At 47.0% G+C, this 17,881-nt stretch overlaps 1 protein-coding gene across 3 annotated transcripts in view; it reads left to right on the top strand.

The window, feature by feature from the left end:
• CEP192 (centrosomal protein 192) overlaps nucleotides 1-17,881 on the top strand; it is a 1,292,743-nt gene that overhangs the window by 745,579 nt on the left and 529,283 nt on the right. For all 3 annotated transcript variants that reach the window (XM_029590939.1, XM_029590938.1, XM_029590940.1), the window contains 3 exons: nucleotides 4,448-4,511; nucleotides 5,509-5,648; nucleotides 5,756-5,848. In XM_029590939.1, coding sequence (XP_029446799.1) covers nucleotides 4,448-4,511; nucleotides 5,509-5,648; nucleotides 5,756-5,848 — 297 coding nt within the window. The remainder of the gene's footprint in view (nucleotides 1-4,447; nucleotides 4,512-5,508; nucleotides 5,649-5,755; nucleotides 5,849-17,881) is intronic.

The raw sequence follows: 17,881 nt of genomic DNA, 5'->3' as shown, positions 1-17,881 counted from the left end.
ATATCTCAAGTGCTGATAGCCTCACGTAAACCTTCCACTAGAAAGAGTTATTCCTACAAATGGAAACGGTTTACTTTGTGGTGCACTCAGAAAGCACTAGATCCTTTCACTTGCCCCACTACCTCACTACTAGATTACCTATACCATCTTTCAGACTCTGGTCTTAAGACTTCATCTGTAAGAGTACACTTGAGTGCAATCTCAGCTTACCATAACAAGCTGGGAGACACACCTATCTCTACACAGCCTCTCGTCAGTAAATTCATGAGAGGCCTAACTCACATTAAACCTCCAGTTCATTCCCCAAGCATTCAATGGGACCTGAACGTAGTATTAACTAGACTTATGCGTTCTCCATTTGAACCCATAGATACCTGTGACCTTAAATTTCTTACATGGAAAACGGTTTTCCTTATAGCCATTACATCAGCTAGAAGGGTCAGCGAACTACAAGCTCTAGTCACATACGAACCCTTTACAAAGTTTCTACATGACAGGGTGGTCCTCCGTACTCATCCTAAATTCCTTCCAAAAGTAGTCATGGAGTTCCACCTCAATCAATCCATTGTTTTACCAACATTCTTTCCAAGACCTCACTCTCACCAGGGAGAAAGAGCCTTACACACCTTAGACTGTAAGCGTGCATTATCTTTCTACTTAAACCGCACTACATTCCATAGGAAATCCAGTCAGCTATTTGTATCCTATGATCCAAACAAACCTAGTAAACCAGTGGGTAAACATACTTTGTCAAATTGGCTGGCAGATTGTATCCGATTTTGTTATGAAAAAGCAGGCCTTACTCTTCCAGAGCGAGTAAAAGCACATGCAGTCAGAGCAATGTCAACCTCAGTAGCACACCTTCCCTGTGTACCTATTCTGGACATTTGCAAAGCAGCAACATGAAGTTCTCTTCATACCTTTGCAGCTCACTACTGTTTAGACAAAGAAGGAAGAAAAGATTCAGCCTATGGACAATCCGTCTTAAAGAACTTGTTTCCAGTGTAATCCCAACTCCTTCCACATCCAACCTGCTGTGATCTTCGGCTGATTCATTTCAACAACAATACTTCACTGTTGCTTCACGACAAAATGACTCAGCCTCTAGCTTGCTAATCACCCATATGTGAGGACTAGCATCCTGCTTGTCCTGGGATAAAGCAAAATTGCTTACCTTGTAATAGGTGTTATCCCAGGACAGCAGGATGTAGTCCTCACGAAACCCACCCGCCACCCCGCGGAGTTGGGTCCGATAAGTTTTATTATTTTATTTTTGGCTAACGCTAATTGCTACAAAACCAGACTGAAGGGAGACCCCTGTAGCAGGGAATATCATGGCATGCTGGGCATGCTCAGTAGGCACTCTGGTGCCAGTCAAAAGTTTCATAGAAACCTTTACAGAAGTTTTCCGTACATAGGGCTCCATTCATGATGTCACCCATATGTGAGGACTACATCCTGCTGTCCTGGGATAACACCTATTACAAGGTAAGCAATTTTGCTTTATCTGTGCTGAATCTGACAAAGATAACATTGGACTCGAATCAAAGATCTAGAAATATCGAAACCTCTTTATCTCAGATGGAAGTTAAAGTTCAACAGACAGAGAAAAGGCTAGAAAATTTGGAAGTATGGCGACAGACATTTGCTCGAGCTGAGATAATATATGATAAAAAACTTGAGCTTTTGGAAAACTCATTTAAGTATTTAAATCTCAGAATGATGAACTTCCCTAAACATGATATCGCCGTATGACATATTTAAAGAATATATGGTAGAGATTTTAAAGATCCCACAATCTATTATTCCAACTGTATCTAATATTTACTATGTAACCCTTAAGAGGCAGAATACCCAAGTGAATTGTGAAGAGCAGAACTCTTTAAATTTAACTGGAGTAATCGAATCAAATCCAGATACAGTTATTATAAATAGATCTGTTCTTTGTGTCTTTCTCTTTTGCGACAGATAGGGATGTTGTCTTTAAATCCTTTATGAGAAATAGACTGATTCCATTTCATGGAAGCAGGATCTGGATTTATCCGGACCTATCCAAGCAGACTCAGGATAGAAGGAAGACATTTCTGGGTCTAAGATCTGAGATTGAGTCTAAAGGGGGAAAAATGTTGTTAAAGTTTCCGTGCAAGTGCGAAATAACTTTTCAACAACAGAAGTTTATCTTCTTTGAAGTAACACAATTACGTGCACTCTTAGATTCACACCCCCAAGAGAGTGAGACTGTAGGCTAAGGCAAATAGAATATACCTGTTAAAACTCAATATTTCAATTGTTCTTTTTCCTCTGGTATTGCTCTGAATACGGTTAACTTTACGAGATATTACCTACTACATATTGTACATGAACAATTAGACAGGATAATTATTAGTTTTTTTTCCCAGTTGTAATATGAAATGATTTCAAACTGTCTAATGCTCATTGTTATTTTGTTTATTGTTAAATTGAAATGCATAAATAAAAAATTATAAAAAAAAAAAAAAAAGAAGAGTCTGTCCCTCAACTCCATCAAGGTACAAGTGGCAGCATTGTCATGCTACGGCTCCGAGAGCGAGGGCAACAGCATAGCCTCGCACCCAGATATATCACGCTTCCTGAAAGGAGTCAAACACATCCGCCCACCACTAAAGTGGCCAGTACCTCTATGGAACCTCAACCTCGTCTTGGAGTTCCTAGCGGGATCTGCCTTCAGACCCCTCCAAGGCCTGTCTCTCCGTCTGTTAACATTAAAGACTGTGTTCTTGCTGGCCCTGTGTTCGGCTGCCGCATCTCTAAACTACAAGCACTATCCTGCCGTGAGCCGTTCTTCAGACTCACCCAGGGGTCAATCCAACTGCGCACAGTGCCCTCCTTCTTTCCCAAAGTTGTCTCCCACTTCCACCTTAACCAAGCCATCTTACTACCAGTGATGGATGGCTTGAAGAATTCGGAAGAAGCCCATAGTCTACGCCACCTCAACATCGGCAGACTCCTATCCAGATACCTGGAAATGGCGGAACCAGTACGAAAGACGGGCCACCTTTTCGTCCTTCACAGCGGAAAGAGGCAAGGATAAGCGGCCTCGCAGACAACCATTGCCCGCTGGATTAAAGAAGTCATCAAGGCGGCCTATGTAGAAGCTGGAAAACATCCACTTCTACAGGTCAAGGCCCATTCTACCAGAGCCCAGGTGGTATCCTGGGCAGAAACTAGAATGTTGTCACCTGCTGAGATCTGCAGGGCGGCAACGTGGTCCTCCATCCATACCTTCTTCAGATTCTACCATCTGGATGTGCAGGCTCAGGAGGACACGGCATTTGCAAGGGCAATTCTAAGTGGACCACGGGCAGCCTCCCACTCTGTAGGGGAAGTAGCTTTTGTACATCCCATTGGTCCAGAGTCCATCTGCTACACGCTAGGAAATGGAGAAATTACTTACCTGATAATTTCGTTTTCCTTGCTGTAGACAGATGGACTCAGCATCCCACCCTTGGCTGCCGTTATACATGCTTTTTTGTCAATGAATCAGGGGTAAGCCATGTTTTCATCTACCTAGGGCATCCACCCTGCCGGGTGTTGACGCTTTCCGGTTGAGTACACTGGCGGTCTCCAGCTATAGTCAATCAACCAGTTCAAGTTAATCAAGTTAATCATGTTTTAAACGTTCTAACAAGTTATGAAGTTATTTAAGTTAATCAGTCAGTGTCACATATATCCACAATGCTTTTTGAGGAGAATACTGAAGAGCTGCACTTCCTGCAGGGGTATATGTACTAGGAGCTGACGTCAGATTGTAATCTGATCCGTCTCCAACTGCTAACAAGAGTACACTATACCCATTGGTCCTGAGTCCATCTGTCTACACTAAGGAAAATGAAATTATCAGGTAAGTAATTTCTCCTTTACATTTCCACTTTCCGCAACACCATCTATAATTGAAAGCCAGAAAGTCTTTCACAGTGAGTAAAGTGAGTCAGTAACAGGTGTATGTTGTGATGTTGAAAGTATGCATAAGAATTTGGAATATTTGGTACCATCTTGTTTATAAATTTAATATGTCAGAATGTGTGAACAAGAAATATTAAACTGCAGATTCAAAGAAATCTATCATTTGTAGATACATGCAATAGAATTGAAAGTTCTTAAATTATTTTTCTTGTATTGGTATTACTATACATTAGGATAATTGTCTAGTTGTGGTGTTTGCCAATCCAATCCTTTTAAGTTGTTATATTTGTGTTACTGTTTAGTAAATTAATCTGGAAAAATGAGTGATAATTGTAATGTGAAAATATCTGTAGATTGCAAAAGTTTTACATAGGCTATGAAAGTTTTTTTTAATGAATTGCTTTATCGCTGACATTTTTCAAATATATATATTAATTAAAATGTTACTGTGGATTATCTTCTGCAGAGGATCACTTCAAATAATTTTATATATTTTATTCTCAAGGATCCAGAAGTCCTGGTAATATGGATTCTTTTCCATGGACCACAAAAATATCTGTCTGCTGCAGGTATCCATTTTTAAACAATTTACAACTTAATGTAATTACAAAGCCAATTTGTTAATCCACTTTAATTTAAGGTTTAGATAAAAAAAAAAAAATCAACTTCCTGAATTTCTTTCAGAAATGACTTTTATAAAGTGTGTTCCTTTGGGCTTAGAAACACCATTGAATATCTATGACTTCTGTTATAACTGCAGTCAGGCTTAAGTAGTTGCATGCTTTGGGGCCGATGCAATACAGTGCACTCAGCCGAGCGCACTGTTTAACCCACTGTTGGACGCGGGTTAAATAGGTGCTAATCCACCCCCTAATGCAATAGAGGGATTAGCGCCTATTTAACGAGAGTCTGACGCAGAGTGAATGAGTTAGCACTCATCACATGCAAATGCATGTTAATGAGTCTATTACTCATTCACTCCAAATGCAAAAAAATAAATGTGTATCTCAGACGCACATTTATCGCTCAGATATTAACGCCTGCCTGGAGCAGGCGTTAATAGCTGAGCGCACTGAAAAAAAACTACAGAAAAACAGAGAAAACTCTTTTCTGTATTTTTTTTAAAGTTAAAGAAAAAAAACCCTGCTGGCCGCTTTAAGACAGAAGTCGATATGCTCAGTGTCTGTTTTCATAACCAGCCGGCTGCAGTAATGAAAACAGATGCCTAACTTATTGGCATCGGTGTTCATAACCGGCAGACCGCCGGTAACCGCGGGGTCGCATTAGCAAGGAGGTGCTAAGGTCGCGCTAGTGACCCTAGCGCCTCCTTGCTACAGCGACTCCCTAACTTGTTTATTGCATGTTGCCCCCTTGCGGACGCCATGCATGCGTTAAGAAAACGGGCGCTGAAAAGTCAGCGCCGCTTTCCGCAAATTTTATTGCATCGGCCCCTTTGACTGTGTTTTAAAGACCCTTCACACACCGTAAATATGGTCATGCTGGCAGGGTTCACATATGGGATTGTATGCTGGTTGGCAAGATATCTTAATTCTACACTTTCTATAGATTCTCTTGGACCAGCAGAAGAGTTCTTGGCTAGAGTTGATGTGGAAATTGATAGCCCAGGACCTACTAATATCATAAAAAGTGTTCCACTCAAAGCAAGAACAGGAACTGCTAGGATACATGCTCCAAAAGATCTCCAGGTATTTTTAAATTGGAAAAGGAGGAAATATTACTAATTATTCAATTTAAGGGGATATTTGAAAATATTTTCAATGTTTACATGTCTTTTCTTGGAAATTTTTTTCAGACTATTCATTTGTGTGCCAGAGTGGGTCTATCAACCAAGCAATGCTTGCCTCTAAAAAATGCTGGCAATATTGCGGTTCAATTAAAACTACAGGTAGGGTTTTATTTATTTGTTCTCTTTTTCAACTTTATTTGAACTATACAAAAGAGAGAAATAGTGGCATTGTAGCTTTACCACATCCTTAAAAGGTGCAAATCACCTTCTCTCTTCAGCCTATGTATTGCCGACCTCCTCCCTCCACTCCAATCCACTGTTTTCAACTTGACTTGTGAAATGAATATATATCAAATCACTGTTTGAGAAAGAAGATCTTTATAGAAAGAATATGGCCTCAGCATAGGTTAATTGCATACAACAAATCAGTAATTAATATAAACAAAATATGCCATATAACATCTCAAATACCCATTGGGTGATCATGCCCTCGCCTACTGAATTTGTTCACAAACACACATGCTGCTGCTTTTGGGTTTGTTCATCAAAGCCAACACCCCCCCCCCCCCTTCTTTGCCAGGAGACAAGGGTGTCAGTCTTGTCTTTCAAATTTTGTGCAGTTGAGTCCTAGATTATAATGCAGAAAAGTTCTCTTCACATCACACCAGTTAAATTACAGCGTTTTTACAGCAGCTTGTCTGCGCACTGCTGGAGAGCATGTGACGGCCTCAGGACTTATCTTCACATGTGGTGGGAGTGCCCCAAACTGGATTCTTATTGGGATGAGATGATACAGTTGATATCAGAGGTAGCGGGGGTTCGAATTCACAAAGAGCCAGCATTCTTTCTTCTCAGTATACCCTTTGCACCGGTAAAATACCCATATAATTATCTTATTCAAATACTGGCTGCAAGAATGGAAATAGCCTACCACTGGAAACAGATTGAACCACCACTTATCCGACAGGTACATCAGAGATTAACTAAGATCTGCTATTTGAATAAACTTACCGCTGTTCGCAACAATCAGTTATTGAGGTTCTATGCTCACTGGCAAATCTGGGAATCTTGGCAATCCCAACATTAAGGTATAACTTAGGCTATGTGTTAAGGTTGGGGGGGGGAAGGGAGGGAGGGGTTCACAAACTAATAATGGAAAAACTGTTCTGGTAATGAAACTGAAAAACTTTATTATACATGATAGCACTTCATCTTCATGTTGGCTGTTTACAATGTTGTTTATCTCTGTTTGGCAGCTTATTGATGCCTGCTGGTTTGTATACATACTGATGGGTTACTGTAATATGTTACCTTAAAATTATAAGTAAAAAAAAAAGAAAAGTTCTCTTCAGTGCAATGATGTCCTGTTCCCTAAAAGAGCAGGAGACACTTATGCATATGCAAAGCAGTTTTTCAGTGGTGAGCAGGCCAGTCCCAGCTGACAAAGATGGAAACTTGACAGGCAACTCATCACAGCTCCTACCCACTCATGCAACACAGAGACACAAAGACCGGTTACTTGGTGTTCCCTGCCCTAACCAATTTTAAACAATACTTGCCATGTGCCCTTGGATGTATTTAAACCCCTCTGAACTATACCACTTCTGTGGGCCTACTCCCATCCCTACAGTGTACCCAGATCTGGAAAGCTGTCCATGGATAGGTGGGAAAAAAACACCAAATGAAGAGGATGGTGGGTGAGTTGGCCCACCCAGATTTCGGTCGCCATTCTGCCACCATTAGCCTCCACCCATGCCGCCCACCAGAATCCTAAGCCAGAGCACCATTCTGGTTGTCACCTGCCTACCCGATATGGGGATGGGTTAGCTCCTTACTACAAATACTCATCTGAATGCATATTTGATAATAGACAGCAGGACCCTCTACATAATTTCAAAATTATGATAAATAAAATGCTGACTTTGTTAAAGATGAAAGTATTGTGTTTTGATTGGTGTTTGCAAAACTTTTTGCCTTTAACTAGAAGAGTCCAGATTTCACTTAGAATAAAACTGGTTCCATTGCTTACTAGTTGACTTCTGCATATGTTAAACTGCAACTCAGGTGGTACTTCAGCTGAGGGAAGTCTTAGAGGAACGGTGGGTTCTTTAGGGGTCGGTTATTTGCTCTGTGGTCTGGATCACACAGACAAACTAAGAAAATAACACTGACTATGTCTTGTAAAATAATAAAAAGCTATATTTTACTGTATAATATAAATATATGTACACAAGTGCTTATGAGAACACCTGAGACACAAAATATATAAAAAAAAATGTCAGCACAATAAACAAAAGTAATTTCCAAAACTAATAGAGTATAATCATATACAAAAGCCTAGTGGAAGCTGTCACCTTTCCTGAAAAGGATGTCTCCTTGCCCCCAAGATGGGTGAATCAACCAAGCAAGTTCTCGTTTGGAGACAGATCAGGGGTAGAGATCCCTATCATTCCCTGTACGTACCTGGATCAGTCCAGACAGTGGGTTATGTCCCCAATCCAGCAGATGGAGTCAGCACAAGCTTTGAGGGGGCATATCCATATATACTACTACCCCCTCTGCAGGAGTTCAGTATCTTCTGACTCCAGCAGATGCGAGTAGGGGAATCAGGCTTCCCCTCCTTTTCCTTTTTCTTCACTTTCTTGCTTGATTATGGCTTGTTGTCTTTTTCTGTGGATCAAGTTTGTATCAAGTTTGTATTAAGTTTAAAAAAAAAAAAAAGTAAGGCAGAGTTCTTTCAACTTCTGGGGTGTGGCTTATCTTCCTTGTCTCTTCTCTGCAGCCTTGCTGTTTATTTCTCGTTGCAGCCAGGGGTAAGTTTGTTTTTCCTTTGTAGTTTTTTCCTTCACAGCTCAGCCCCCGGTGCCCGCGAAAGCCGGTGGAGCCGGCCTCTTCGCTCTTTACTCCCTCACCCGCGGCCATTTTACAGCTCCTCATGGGCTGCTGAGCCATTTAGGGAAAGATGTCTGGGGCGGGTCGTGTGGCTGGGAAGGCCCCCCCGCGGCACCCTCCTCTATTTTCGGACAGCGGGCAGTGCGGGCCGACCGGGCCCCCCCGCAGCGGCGCTTTTGTGCGCGTGGGCCCCCCCCCCCCCCCCGTGGCTTTTTCTTTTCTCCTACAGCGATCCCGATGCCGCGGCCGTCCCGCTGTGCGGCCTGCGGAGACCCAGGGTCCCGGATTTCCCGGGAGGGCATCTGTGCACGATGGCTTCCCGGGGGGGAAGGTACCTCACAGTCCCTGACTGATTTCTCTTTTTTGACCGGGCGGCGCGGGCCGGCCACTCCGCCATTTTTGGCGGGAACGGCGGCCATTTTACATTCTGTGCGCCCTGAGGCGCAGGCCACGAGGGGGAACGGATCCCTGGAGGACTCTACCAACGGGGGTGTTCCCCCGATTTTGGTGCAGGAACCAAGCACCCAGAGCCAGGGAGCAGGAACCACGCCGCCCCCGAAGCGCACCCGAGCAGGCCGGGGTTCTCTCCGGAGTTTATCCTGCTCATGCATACCGCTTATCTGCAGGGGCTGGAAGCACCTGTGGGACCCCCCCTCCTAAGATCCCTCGGATGTCGCCCTCGACGCCGGCCCCCCCCGACCTTCCGGGAGTGGGGGCCTCCCGCCTTCCTACCCGGGTCCGATCCACGCCCGTGGCAGTGGGGGCGGTGCCAGACCCAGCGGGACATGGACTTGACCTCCCGGACGGGGGTCAAGGGGACGGCACGCAGGAGGGGGATGATCCGCGTACCCTACGCCTCTTCCAGAGGGAAGAGCTGGACGACCTCATCCCGCAGATCATCCAAGAATTAGATTTGGACCCGCCACCAGACCCGCCTGCCCCAGTAGCTCCCGCTGTCGTCACTTCTTCAAGGAAGGGAGATCCTGTGCTGGCGGCACTCCGGCCGAGGGCTCGGGCTTTTCCCATTCATGACTCGTTTTTACAACTTCTCACCAGGGAATGGGACACCCCGGAGGCCTCCCTGAAGAGCAGCCGGGCTATGGAAAAGCTGTACCCGCTCCCCGAAGATTTCTGGACCCTCATCAAGGTCCCAAAGGTGGACTCCGCAGTGTCGGCGGTCACGAAGAGGATGACTATCCCAGTGACGGGAGGTGCGGCGTTGCGGGACACACAGGATCGTAAGTTGGAAGTTTTCCTTAAGCGGGTTTTCGAGGTCTCACTCCTCACGTCTCAGAACCTGCTGTCCGATGAGGCTGCCCAGGCAGATCGGCTAGAAGCCGCAGTGGCGTATGGGGCGGACGCTTCGTACGACCTTTTTCGGGTCCTCGCAAGATCCATGGTTTCGGTAGTGGCAGCACGACGACTACTGTGGCTACGCAATTGGGCGGCTGATACGTCCTCTAAGTCGAGTCTGGGCTCTCTTCCCTTCAGGGGCAAGTTCCTCTTCGGGGAGGATTTGGACCAGATCATCAAGTCCCTGGGGGAGAACGCTGTTCATCGGCTGCTGGAGGATAGGTTTCGACCATCCAGAGCATTTTCTTCTTCTCGGACCAGAGCCAGAGCGCAACAGCGCTACAGGGGATACAGACAGGCGGGCTCCTGGTCATCCGCCCCCAGGTCTCAGCCCTGGTCGCGCTCCTTTCGCGGGCGTCGGCCCGCACGCACTACTCCCGGAACCGGGAACCCCTATACCAAGTCTTCACAATGATGCCAGTCTCACCCACTCCCCTGTCCCCAGGATTGGGGACCGACTAACGTATTTCTACGCAGAGTGGGCACGGATCACCTCGGACCAGTGGGTCCTGGATACCATAAAACACAGCTACGCATTGGAATTTGTCCGCCCCCCGCAGGGAAGGTTCATCTTTTCCCCCTGTGGCTCGGACCTCAAGAGAGAAGAGCGGTGCAGCTGACTCTGGACAGACTCCGGGAGATAGGCGCTATTGCGCCCGTGCCCTTCGGAGAGGTGGGCTCGGGCCACTATTCCATCTATTTCGTCGTACCAAAGAAGGACGGTTCCTTCCGGCCTATCCTAGACCTCAAGGAAGTCAACAAATCCCTTCGAGTTGTTCGGTTCCGCATGGAAACGCTCCGGTCAGTGATTGCGGCGGTGCATCGGGGGGAGTTCCTCTCCTCCCTGGACTTAACGGAGGCCTACCTGCACATTCCCATCCGCCCGGACCACCACCGTTTCCTTCGTTTCAAAATTCTGGACCAGCATTTTCAGTTCACGGCTCTCCCGTTCGGATTGGCGACGGCGCCGCGCACCTTCACCAAGATCATGGTAGTCGTGGCGGCAGCTCTCCGGAAGGAGGGCATCCTGGTTCATCCTTATCTGGACGATTGGCTCCTCCGGGCGAAGTCATTCGATCATGGACGCTCAGCGGTGACTCGAGTAGTACGGTTTCTACATTCCCTGGGATGGGTAGTGAACTTCTCCAAGAGCTCCCTCATGCCCTCGCAACGCTTGGTTTTTTTTGGGGGCAACCTTCGACACCCTACTGGGCAAAGTTTTTCTGCGCCAGGACAAAGCTCAATCCTTGCGGGATCACACACGACGGTTCTCTGCGTTACCAGAGCCCACCTCCTGGGACTACCTGCAACTCCTGGGAGTGATGGGGTCCACCATCGACCTTGTACCTTGGGCTTTCGCGCACATCAGGACCTTACAGTGGGCGCTCCTCTCCCGTTGGAAACCAGTATCGCAGGACTACCAGATGATTCTCCCGCTCCCGCAGAATGCCAGGGACAGTCTGGGCTGGTGGTTGGATCCGCCGAACCTGGCCCGTGGCGTGTCCCTCGATCTGCCAAATTGGGTGGTGGTGACCACCGATGCCAGTCTAGCAGGCTGGGGTGCAGTCTGCGATCGAAGCGCCATGCAGGCGACGTGGTCCACGGTGGAGGCGAAGTGGTCAATCAACCGTCTGGAAACCAGAGCGGTCCGGCTAGCTCTGCGACATTTCCTCCCGCTTCTTCGGAACCGGGAAGTCAGAATCCTATCGGACAACGCTACCACCGTGTCCTACATCAACCGACAAGGAGGCACACGCAGCCCGCAGGTCGCGCTCGAGGCGGCGCTACTGATGCAATGGGCGGAGCGTCATCTCGTCCGGCTAGCGGCCTCGCACATCGCCGGTGTGGACAACGTCCAGGCGGACTTCCTCAGTAGTCAACTGCTGGACCCCGGAGAGTGGTCTCTCTCCGACAAAGCGATGCAACTTCTCGTCCATCGGTGGGGGGCCCCCCCACTTGGATCTGATGGCGTCCGCTCTCAACGCCAAGGCTCCACGCTTCTTCAGTCACCGGAGAGAGCGCGGCGCGGAGGGAGTGGATGCCCTGGTCCTCCCGTGGCCGCCACATCTTCTGCTCTACGCTTTTCCACCATGGCCCCTGGTGGGCAGGATGCTCCGCAGAATAGAAAGCCATCAGGGGACCGTGGTTTTCGTCGCCCCAGAATGGCCCAGGCGACCCTGGTTTGCGGACCTGCTACAGCTGGTGATCGGGCCAATCAGGCTGGGGCACCTCCCCCAGCTCCTACATCAGGCCCCGGTATTTTTCGAGCAGGCAGAACCCTTCTGTCTTGCGGCCTGGCTTTTGTGAGGCGCCGCCTCCGGCGTCGGGGCTACCCGGAGGCGGTAGTATCCATGCTATTGCGGGCACGAAAGACATCGACGTCGGCAGCCTATGTTCGAGTCTGGAAGGTGTTCGAGCTGTGGTGTACCAGCCAGGCCACGAGACCCGCTAAGGCTTCTGTACCTCAGATCCTTCAGTTTCTACAGGCGGGGGTGGAAAAAGGGCTCGCCTATAATTCACTACGGGTTCAGGTGGCCGCCCTTGGTTCGCTGTTGAGCGATGGGGGCTCTCTTCTACAGTATCCTGACATTGCTCGTTTTCTCAAGGGTGTCAAGCATATGCATCCTCCGTTACGGGACCCTTGTCCCTCCTGGAGTCTTAACCTTGTGCTTCGCTCCCTGTCGGGACCACCATTCGAGCCGCTGCGCAGCGCAACGATAAAGGATCTCACTCTCAAGACTGTATTTCTTGTGGCCATCTGTTCCGCTCGACGCATCTCGGAGCTGCAGTCTCTGTCGTGTAGAGAGCCCTATCTCCGTTTCTCCGACTCTGGAGTTTCGCTTTGCACCGTTCCCTCCTTCCTTCCGAAGGTGGTTTCTGCATTCCATGTGAACCAGACGGTGGAGTTGCCGTCCTTCTCTTCCTCAGAGCCGAAGTCTCTCCGTCTCTTGAATGTCTAGCGCACTCTGCGCCTCTATCTGGAAGCTACAAATGAGTTCCGGACCTCTGACCATCTCTTCGTACTCTGGGCCGGTCCTAAGAAGGGGTCTCAGGCCTCGAAGACTACCATTGCCAGATGGCTGAAGGCCGGCATTGCTGCTTCCTACATTGGGGCGGGTCGGACTCCCCCACCCGGAATCGTAGCGCATTCTACACGTTCTCAGGCGGCTTCCTGGGCGGAGGTTCGCTCGGTATCCTCGCAGGAAATTTGTAGGGCAGCCACCTGGAAATCGTTACACACGTTCTCGAGGCACTATCGTCTGCACCTCGCCTCTTCGGTCTCTGGACACTTTGACGAGCAGGTTCTCCGAGCAGGCCTCGCAGGACCCCACCCGATTTAGGGAAGCTTGGGTACATCCCACTGTCTGGACTGATCCAGGTACGTACAGGGAAAGGAAAATTATTACTTACCTGCTAATTTTCGTTCCTGTAGTACCATGGATCAGTCCAGACGCCCACCGCGTTTGGGTTCTTGATCCTGCTCAGCTCTGCGCTACTTCTTGCTCGCAGTGTTCTGTGTCTTCACAGTCGTTTCTTTTCGCTGTTTTTCACAGCTCCCTACAAGTTGGTAGGATGTTTGCAGTTACTTGTTGCGGTTACAATTGTTTTCATTATCTGTTTCCACAAACTTGATCCTTCGGGGGTTTCTACTCTGGCTTTGATATACTCGATACTGAACTCCTGCAGAGGGGGTAGTAGTATATATGGATATGCCCCCTCAAAGCTTGTGCTGACTCCATCTGCTGGATTGGGGACATAACCCACTGTCTGGACTGATTCATGGTACTACAGGAACGAAAATTAGCAGGTAAGTAATAATTTTCTTTTAGTTCTCTGCAGGGAATCTGCCTAGAGTTTGAGGTGCTTGGGGTTTTATGTCCCTTGGTATAGGACATATGCTGTCTGGAGATCTTTTTTGTAGTCTTTTATGATATATTGCTAAATTACTAATGCTAAAACTTTTATGCATATGTTCTTCTAGGACCAGCAGAATGGGAGTCCTCACATGTGGGTGACATCATCCGATGGAACCCAGCACGGAAAACTTGTGTCAGAGTTTCTATAAACTTTGTTCCCTGTACGTACCAGGATCAGTCCAGACAGTAGGGTTATCTCTCCCTTCCAACAGGTGGAGTCAGAGGTCAAAGTTCTAAGCACCTCCCATATCCCAGGGTGCCTCCTGCGATCCTCCAGTATTCCTCTGACTCCAGCAGGTGAAGGAAGACATCCCCTGTGGTCCTGTTACTTTGGTCAGCTGAGTAAATTTACCTTTATTTGTAGTGAAGGGAGTTTTTTGTCCCTGGCTGATCTTTGACTAGATCTTATGTTTAAAAAAAAAAAGAATTTAGAATTAATTTGATGCTGTGTCCGTTGGCCTTGACACCCGGAAGACTTTAATTATTCACGGGCAAAGAGGGGATTTACCGGTGGGCCGGTCCCTCCCCCTTTCAGTGCCAGAGAAGTTTATATGCCTCTGAAGGGAGCTTAGAGATTTTTTGTTGATTTCCAGGGAGGTTTCATTCCCCTGAAGAGAAAGCTCCATTAACTGTATAGCAGTTTTAAAAAAAAAAACCCAAAAAAAACTGTTAAGTTCAAGGCAAATTTTAATATTGGGAAGAACACAAGACAAATTTATTTCAAGCCTTTCTTTTTTTCAGAGCTGCTTATTAATTTTTTTTTTGTTAGCCTCGCGGTGTCGCTGTTCTGCCTGTGGAGAGCCAGAGACAGTGTGCTTTCACTGCGTTTCTGGCGGCGAAGGGCCATCTGAGCTACCTCTTACTGGCAGAAAATGGCAGTTGCCGCTTACGTGCGATTTAAATGCTTCACAGCTGATTTCCTTACCTATAACAGCCCCGTCTCCGAATCGCGGGGCAGCGGCGGCCATTTTGAATTTAAACGACGATTGCGTTGGCTCGCGGTCAGACGGAGGGGAGAACATTGAATGTTTATCACCTCCTATTTTAGCCCCAGAGCACTCTAGTTTGAAAGAAAATGATAATATTCAACCTTCTTTACCCCCGGGGGGGGGGGTTATTAAAACAGCCATTTTCATCACAATTTATTTTGCTTATGCATAAGGCATATTTGGAGGCTACAGCAGATACAGAAGGTAATCAGCCACCCTCTGCTAAGATTCCTAAGCATGCAGAGGAACCTATGTCACATTTAATTAGTATGGGTCAGGATCCTGACTTATAAGACCCACTTCTGGGATCATCAGCTGATATTATTGATGATGAGGTTATGGGATCAGCGCTGGTGGAAGGGGATGATCCCCAAGTACTGCGATTGTTTCACAAAGAGGAGTTAGATCCTCTTATTCCTTTTGTACTAGAGGAACTGGCAATTCCAGCACCACAACCAGTAACGGATTCCACTCCTGGGGATCCTGTTCTCACAGGGATTAGGGCTCTGCCTAAATCCTTTCCTTTTCATCCTAAGCTTTTCCAGTTGCTTACTAGAGAATAGAATTTCCCAGAAGCTGGTCTTAAGGTTACTAGAGCTATGGATAAACTTTATCCACTTCCACAAGAATTTTTGGATTTGTTAAAGGTCCCTCAGGTTGATTCTGCAGTTTCTGCTATTGCTAAGCACACCACAATTCCAGTAACTGGATGCACTGCTCTAAAGGATTTTCAGGATAGAAAACTTGAGGTTCTTCTTAAGCGTATCTTTGAGGTATCCGCTTTAGGTGTTCGGGTGGCGGTATGCAGTAGTATAATGCAGAGGGCAACTCTTCGGTGCATCCAACAGTTAGTTACCTCTCAGGATTTGCCATCAGCAGAACTTGAACAAGCCAATCGTTTAGAATCAGCAGTAGCATACACTGCTGATGCTTTATATGACTTGTTACGTACTTCGTCTCGTACTATGGCTTCTGCAGTTTCTGCAAGGAGGCTTCTTTGGCTTCATCATTGGGCAGCTGACGCAACTTCCAAATCTCGCTTGGGTTCTTTTCCATTTAAAGGATCATTACTCTTTGGGAAAGAATTAGAGCAGCTCATTAAAGATTTGGGAGATGATAAAGTTTATAAATTACCAGAGGATAAACCTCGTTCCTATTGTTCGTTCAATTCCTTTAGAGGCCGTTTTCGGGGCCAGAGAAGATTCTGTACTGGTAGAATTCCATCTTTTTCTACACGTCAACAGCTTTCAAGGGCTCAGGTTTGGGCCCATTCCTTTCGTGGGAGACTGCCTCTCTGTTCTAACAGCTCCCAAACTTTTCCATCCTCCAAATCTCCACAATGAAGGTGCGCCGGCCCATTCCTTGGTGCCAGAAATAGGAGGACGTCTCTCACGTTTTCACTCAAAATTTCCTCAGACAATTGGGTCCTCAATATTATAAAACAAGGCTACGCTTTGGATTTTGCACGCCCAATAAAGGATCTGTTTCTAGTATCTCCAAGCGGTTCTCTTCTAAAGCAGCAACTTGTTCGTCAAACCTTACATCGGTTGCAGGATCTAGGAGCTATTGTTCTGGTTCCTCTGTCCCAATATCGAACCGGTCGTTACGCCATTTATTTCATTGTTCCCAAAAAAGAAGGAACATTTCGTCCAATATTAGATTTGAAGGAAGTAAACAAGTCAATTCGGGTTCCTCATTTCCGTATAGAGACCTTGAGATCAGTCATTGCGGCCGTCCACAAAAACGATTTTTTGGCTTCTTTAGATCTGTCAGAAGCTTATCTACATATACCAATTCAAGAATCCCACCAGAGATATCTTCGTTTCATGGTATTGGGCGAACACTAACAGTTTCGGGCTCTTCCATTCGGTCTAGCAACTGAGCCTCGAGTGTGTACCAAGGTAATGGTGGTAGTTGCAGCAGCACTCAGACGAGAAGGGATATTGGTTCATCCCTTTCTCGACGATTGGCTCATTCGAGCAAAGTCAAAGACTCTTTGCAAACTAGCGATCCATAAGGTTCTGCATCTTCTTCATATACTTGGTTGGGTAGTCAACTTCAAGAAAAGTCATCTAGTCCCGACGCAAGTTTTGCAGTTTCTGGGTGCTCGATTCGATACAGCTGTGGGAAAGGTTTTTCTTCCACAGGACCGGATGATCAAATTGATGTCTCAAGTCCGTCGGCTTTTGGATCTAAATTTACCCACGGTATGGGATTATTTACAGGTTCTTGGTTCTATGGCATCTACTCTGGACATGGTCCCCTGGGCTTTTGCACATCTAAGACCTTTGCAAAGGGCGTTGCTTTCCAGGTGGGACCCCAAGTCAGAGGAGTTTCATCTTCCTCTACCCCTTCTGGAGCTGGCTCAGTCCAGTTTAAATTGGTGGTTGATACCGCGTCACTTGCAGGAAGGAATGGACCTGGAGCCTCCTCAGTGGATATTAGTGACAACGGATGCCAGCCTTTTCGGTTGGGGAGCTGTATGCCAGTTCCCCAACCGAACAAGGTCGGTGTGTCGGTGGACAGCTTCACAAGCCAAGTGGCCTATCAATCGTTTGGAAACCAGAGCGATACGACTAGCACTCAGCAGATTTCTACCACTTATTCAACATCAGTTGGTGAGGGTTCTCTCCGACAATGCCACGACGGTAGCGTACATCAACAGGCAAGGCGGCACAAAAAGTCGTTCCGTCGCCATAGAAGCAGACATGCTAATGACCTGGGCCGAATCTCATCTACGCCGTCTAGCGGCATTGCACATAGCAGGAGTAGACAATGTTCAAGCAGACTTCCTCAGTTGTCAGTATCTAGATCCCGGAGAGTGGGAACTTTCCTGGGAGGCAATGAACATTCTCATTCAAAGGTGGGGGACACCCAGGTTAGATCTGATGGCTACCCGTGTCAATACGAAAGCGGCTCTGTTCTACAGTCGAAGGAGAGAACATGGAGCAGAAGGGGTGGATGCCTTGGTTCTACCTTGGCCCAAAGACATCCTTCTTTATGTGTTTCCCCCATGGCCACTAATAGGAAAAGTCGTGAGA

The sequence above is a fragment of the Rhinatrema bivittatum genome, chromosome 2, assembly GCF_901001135.1.
Source record: "Rhinatrema bivittatum chromosome 2, aRhiBiv1.1, whole genome shotgun sequence".
Classification (NCBI taxonomy): Eukaryota; Metazoa; Chordata; class Amphibia; order Gymnophiona; family Rhinatrematidae; genus Rhinatrema; species Rhinatrema bivittatum.
Note: the sequence above shows the minus strand (reverse complement) of the source record. Positions and strands in the feature narration are given on the sequence as shown.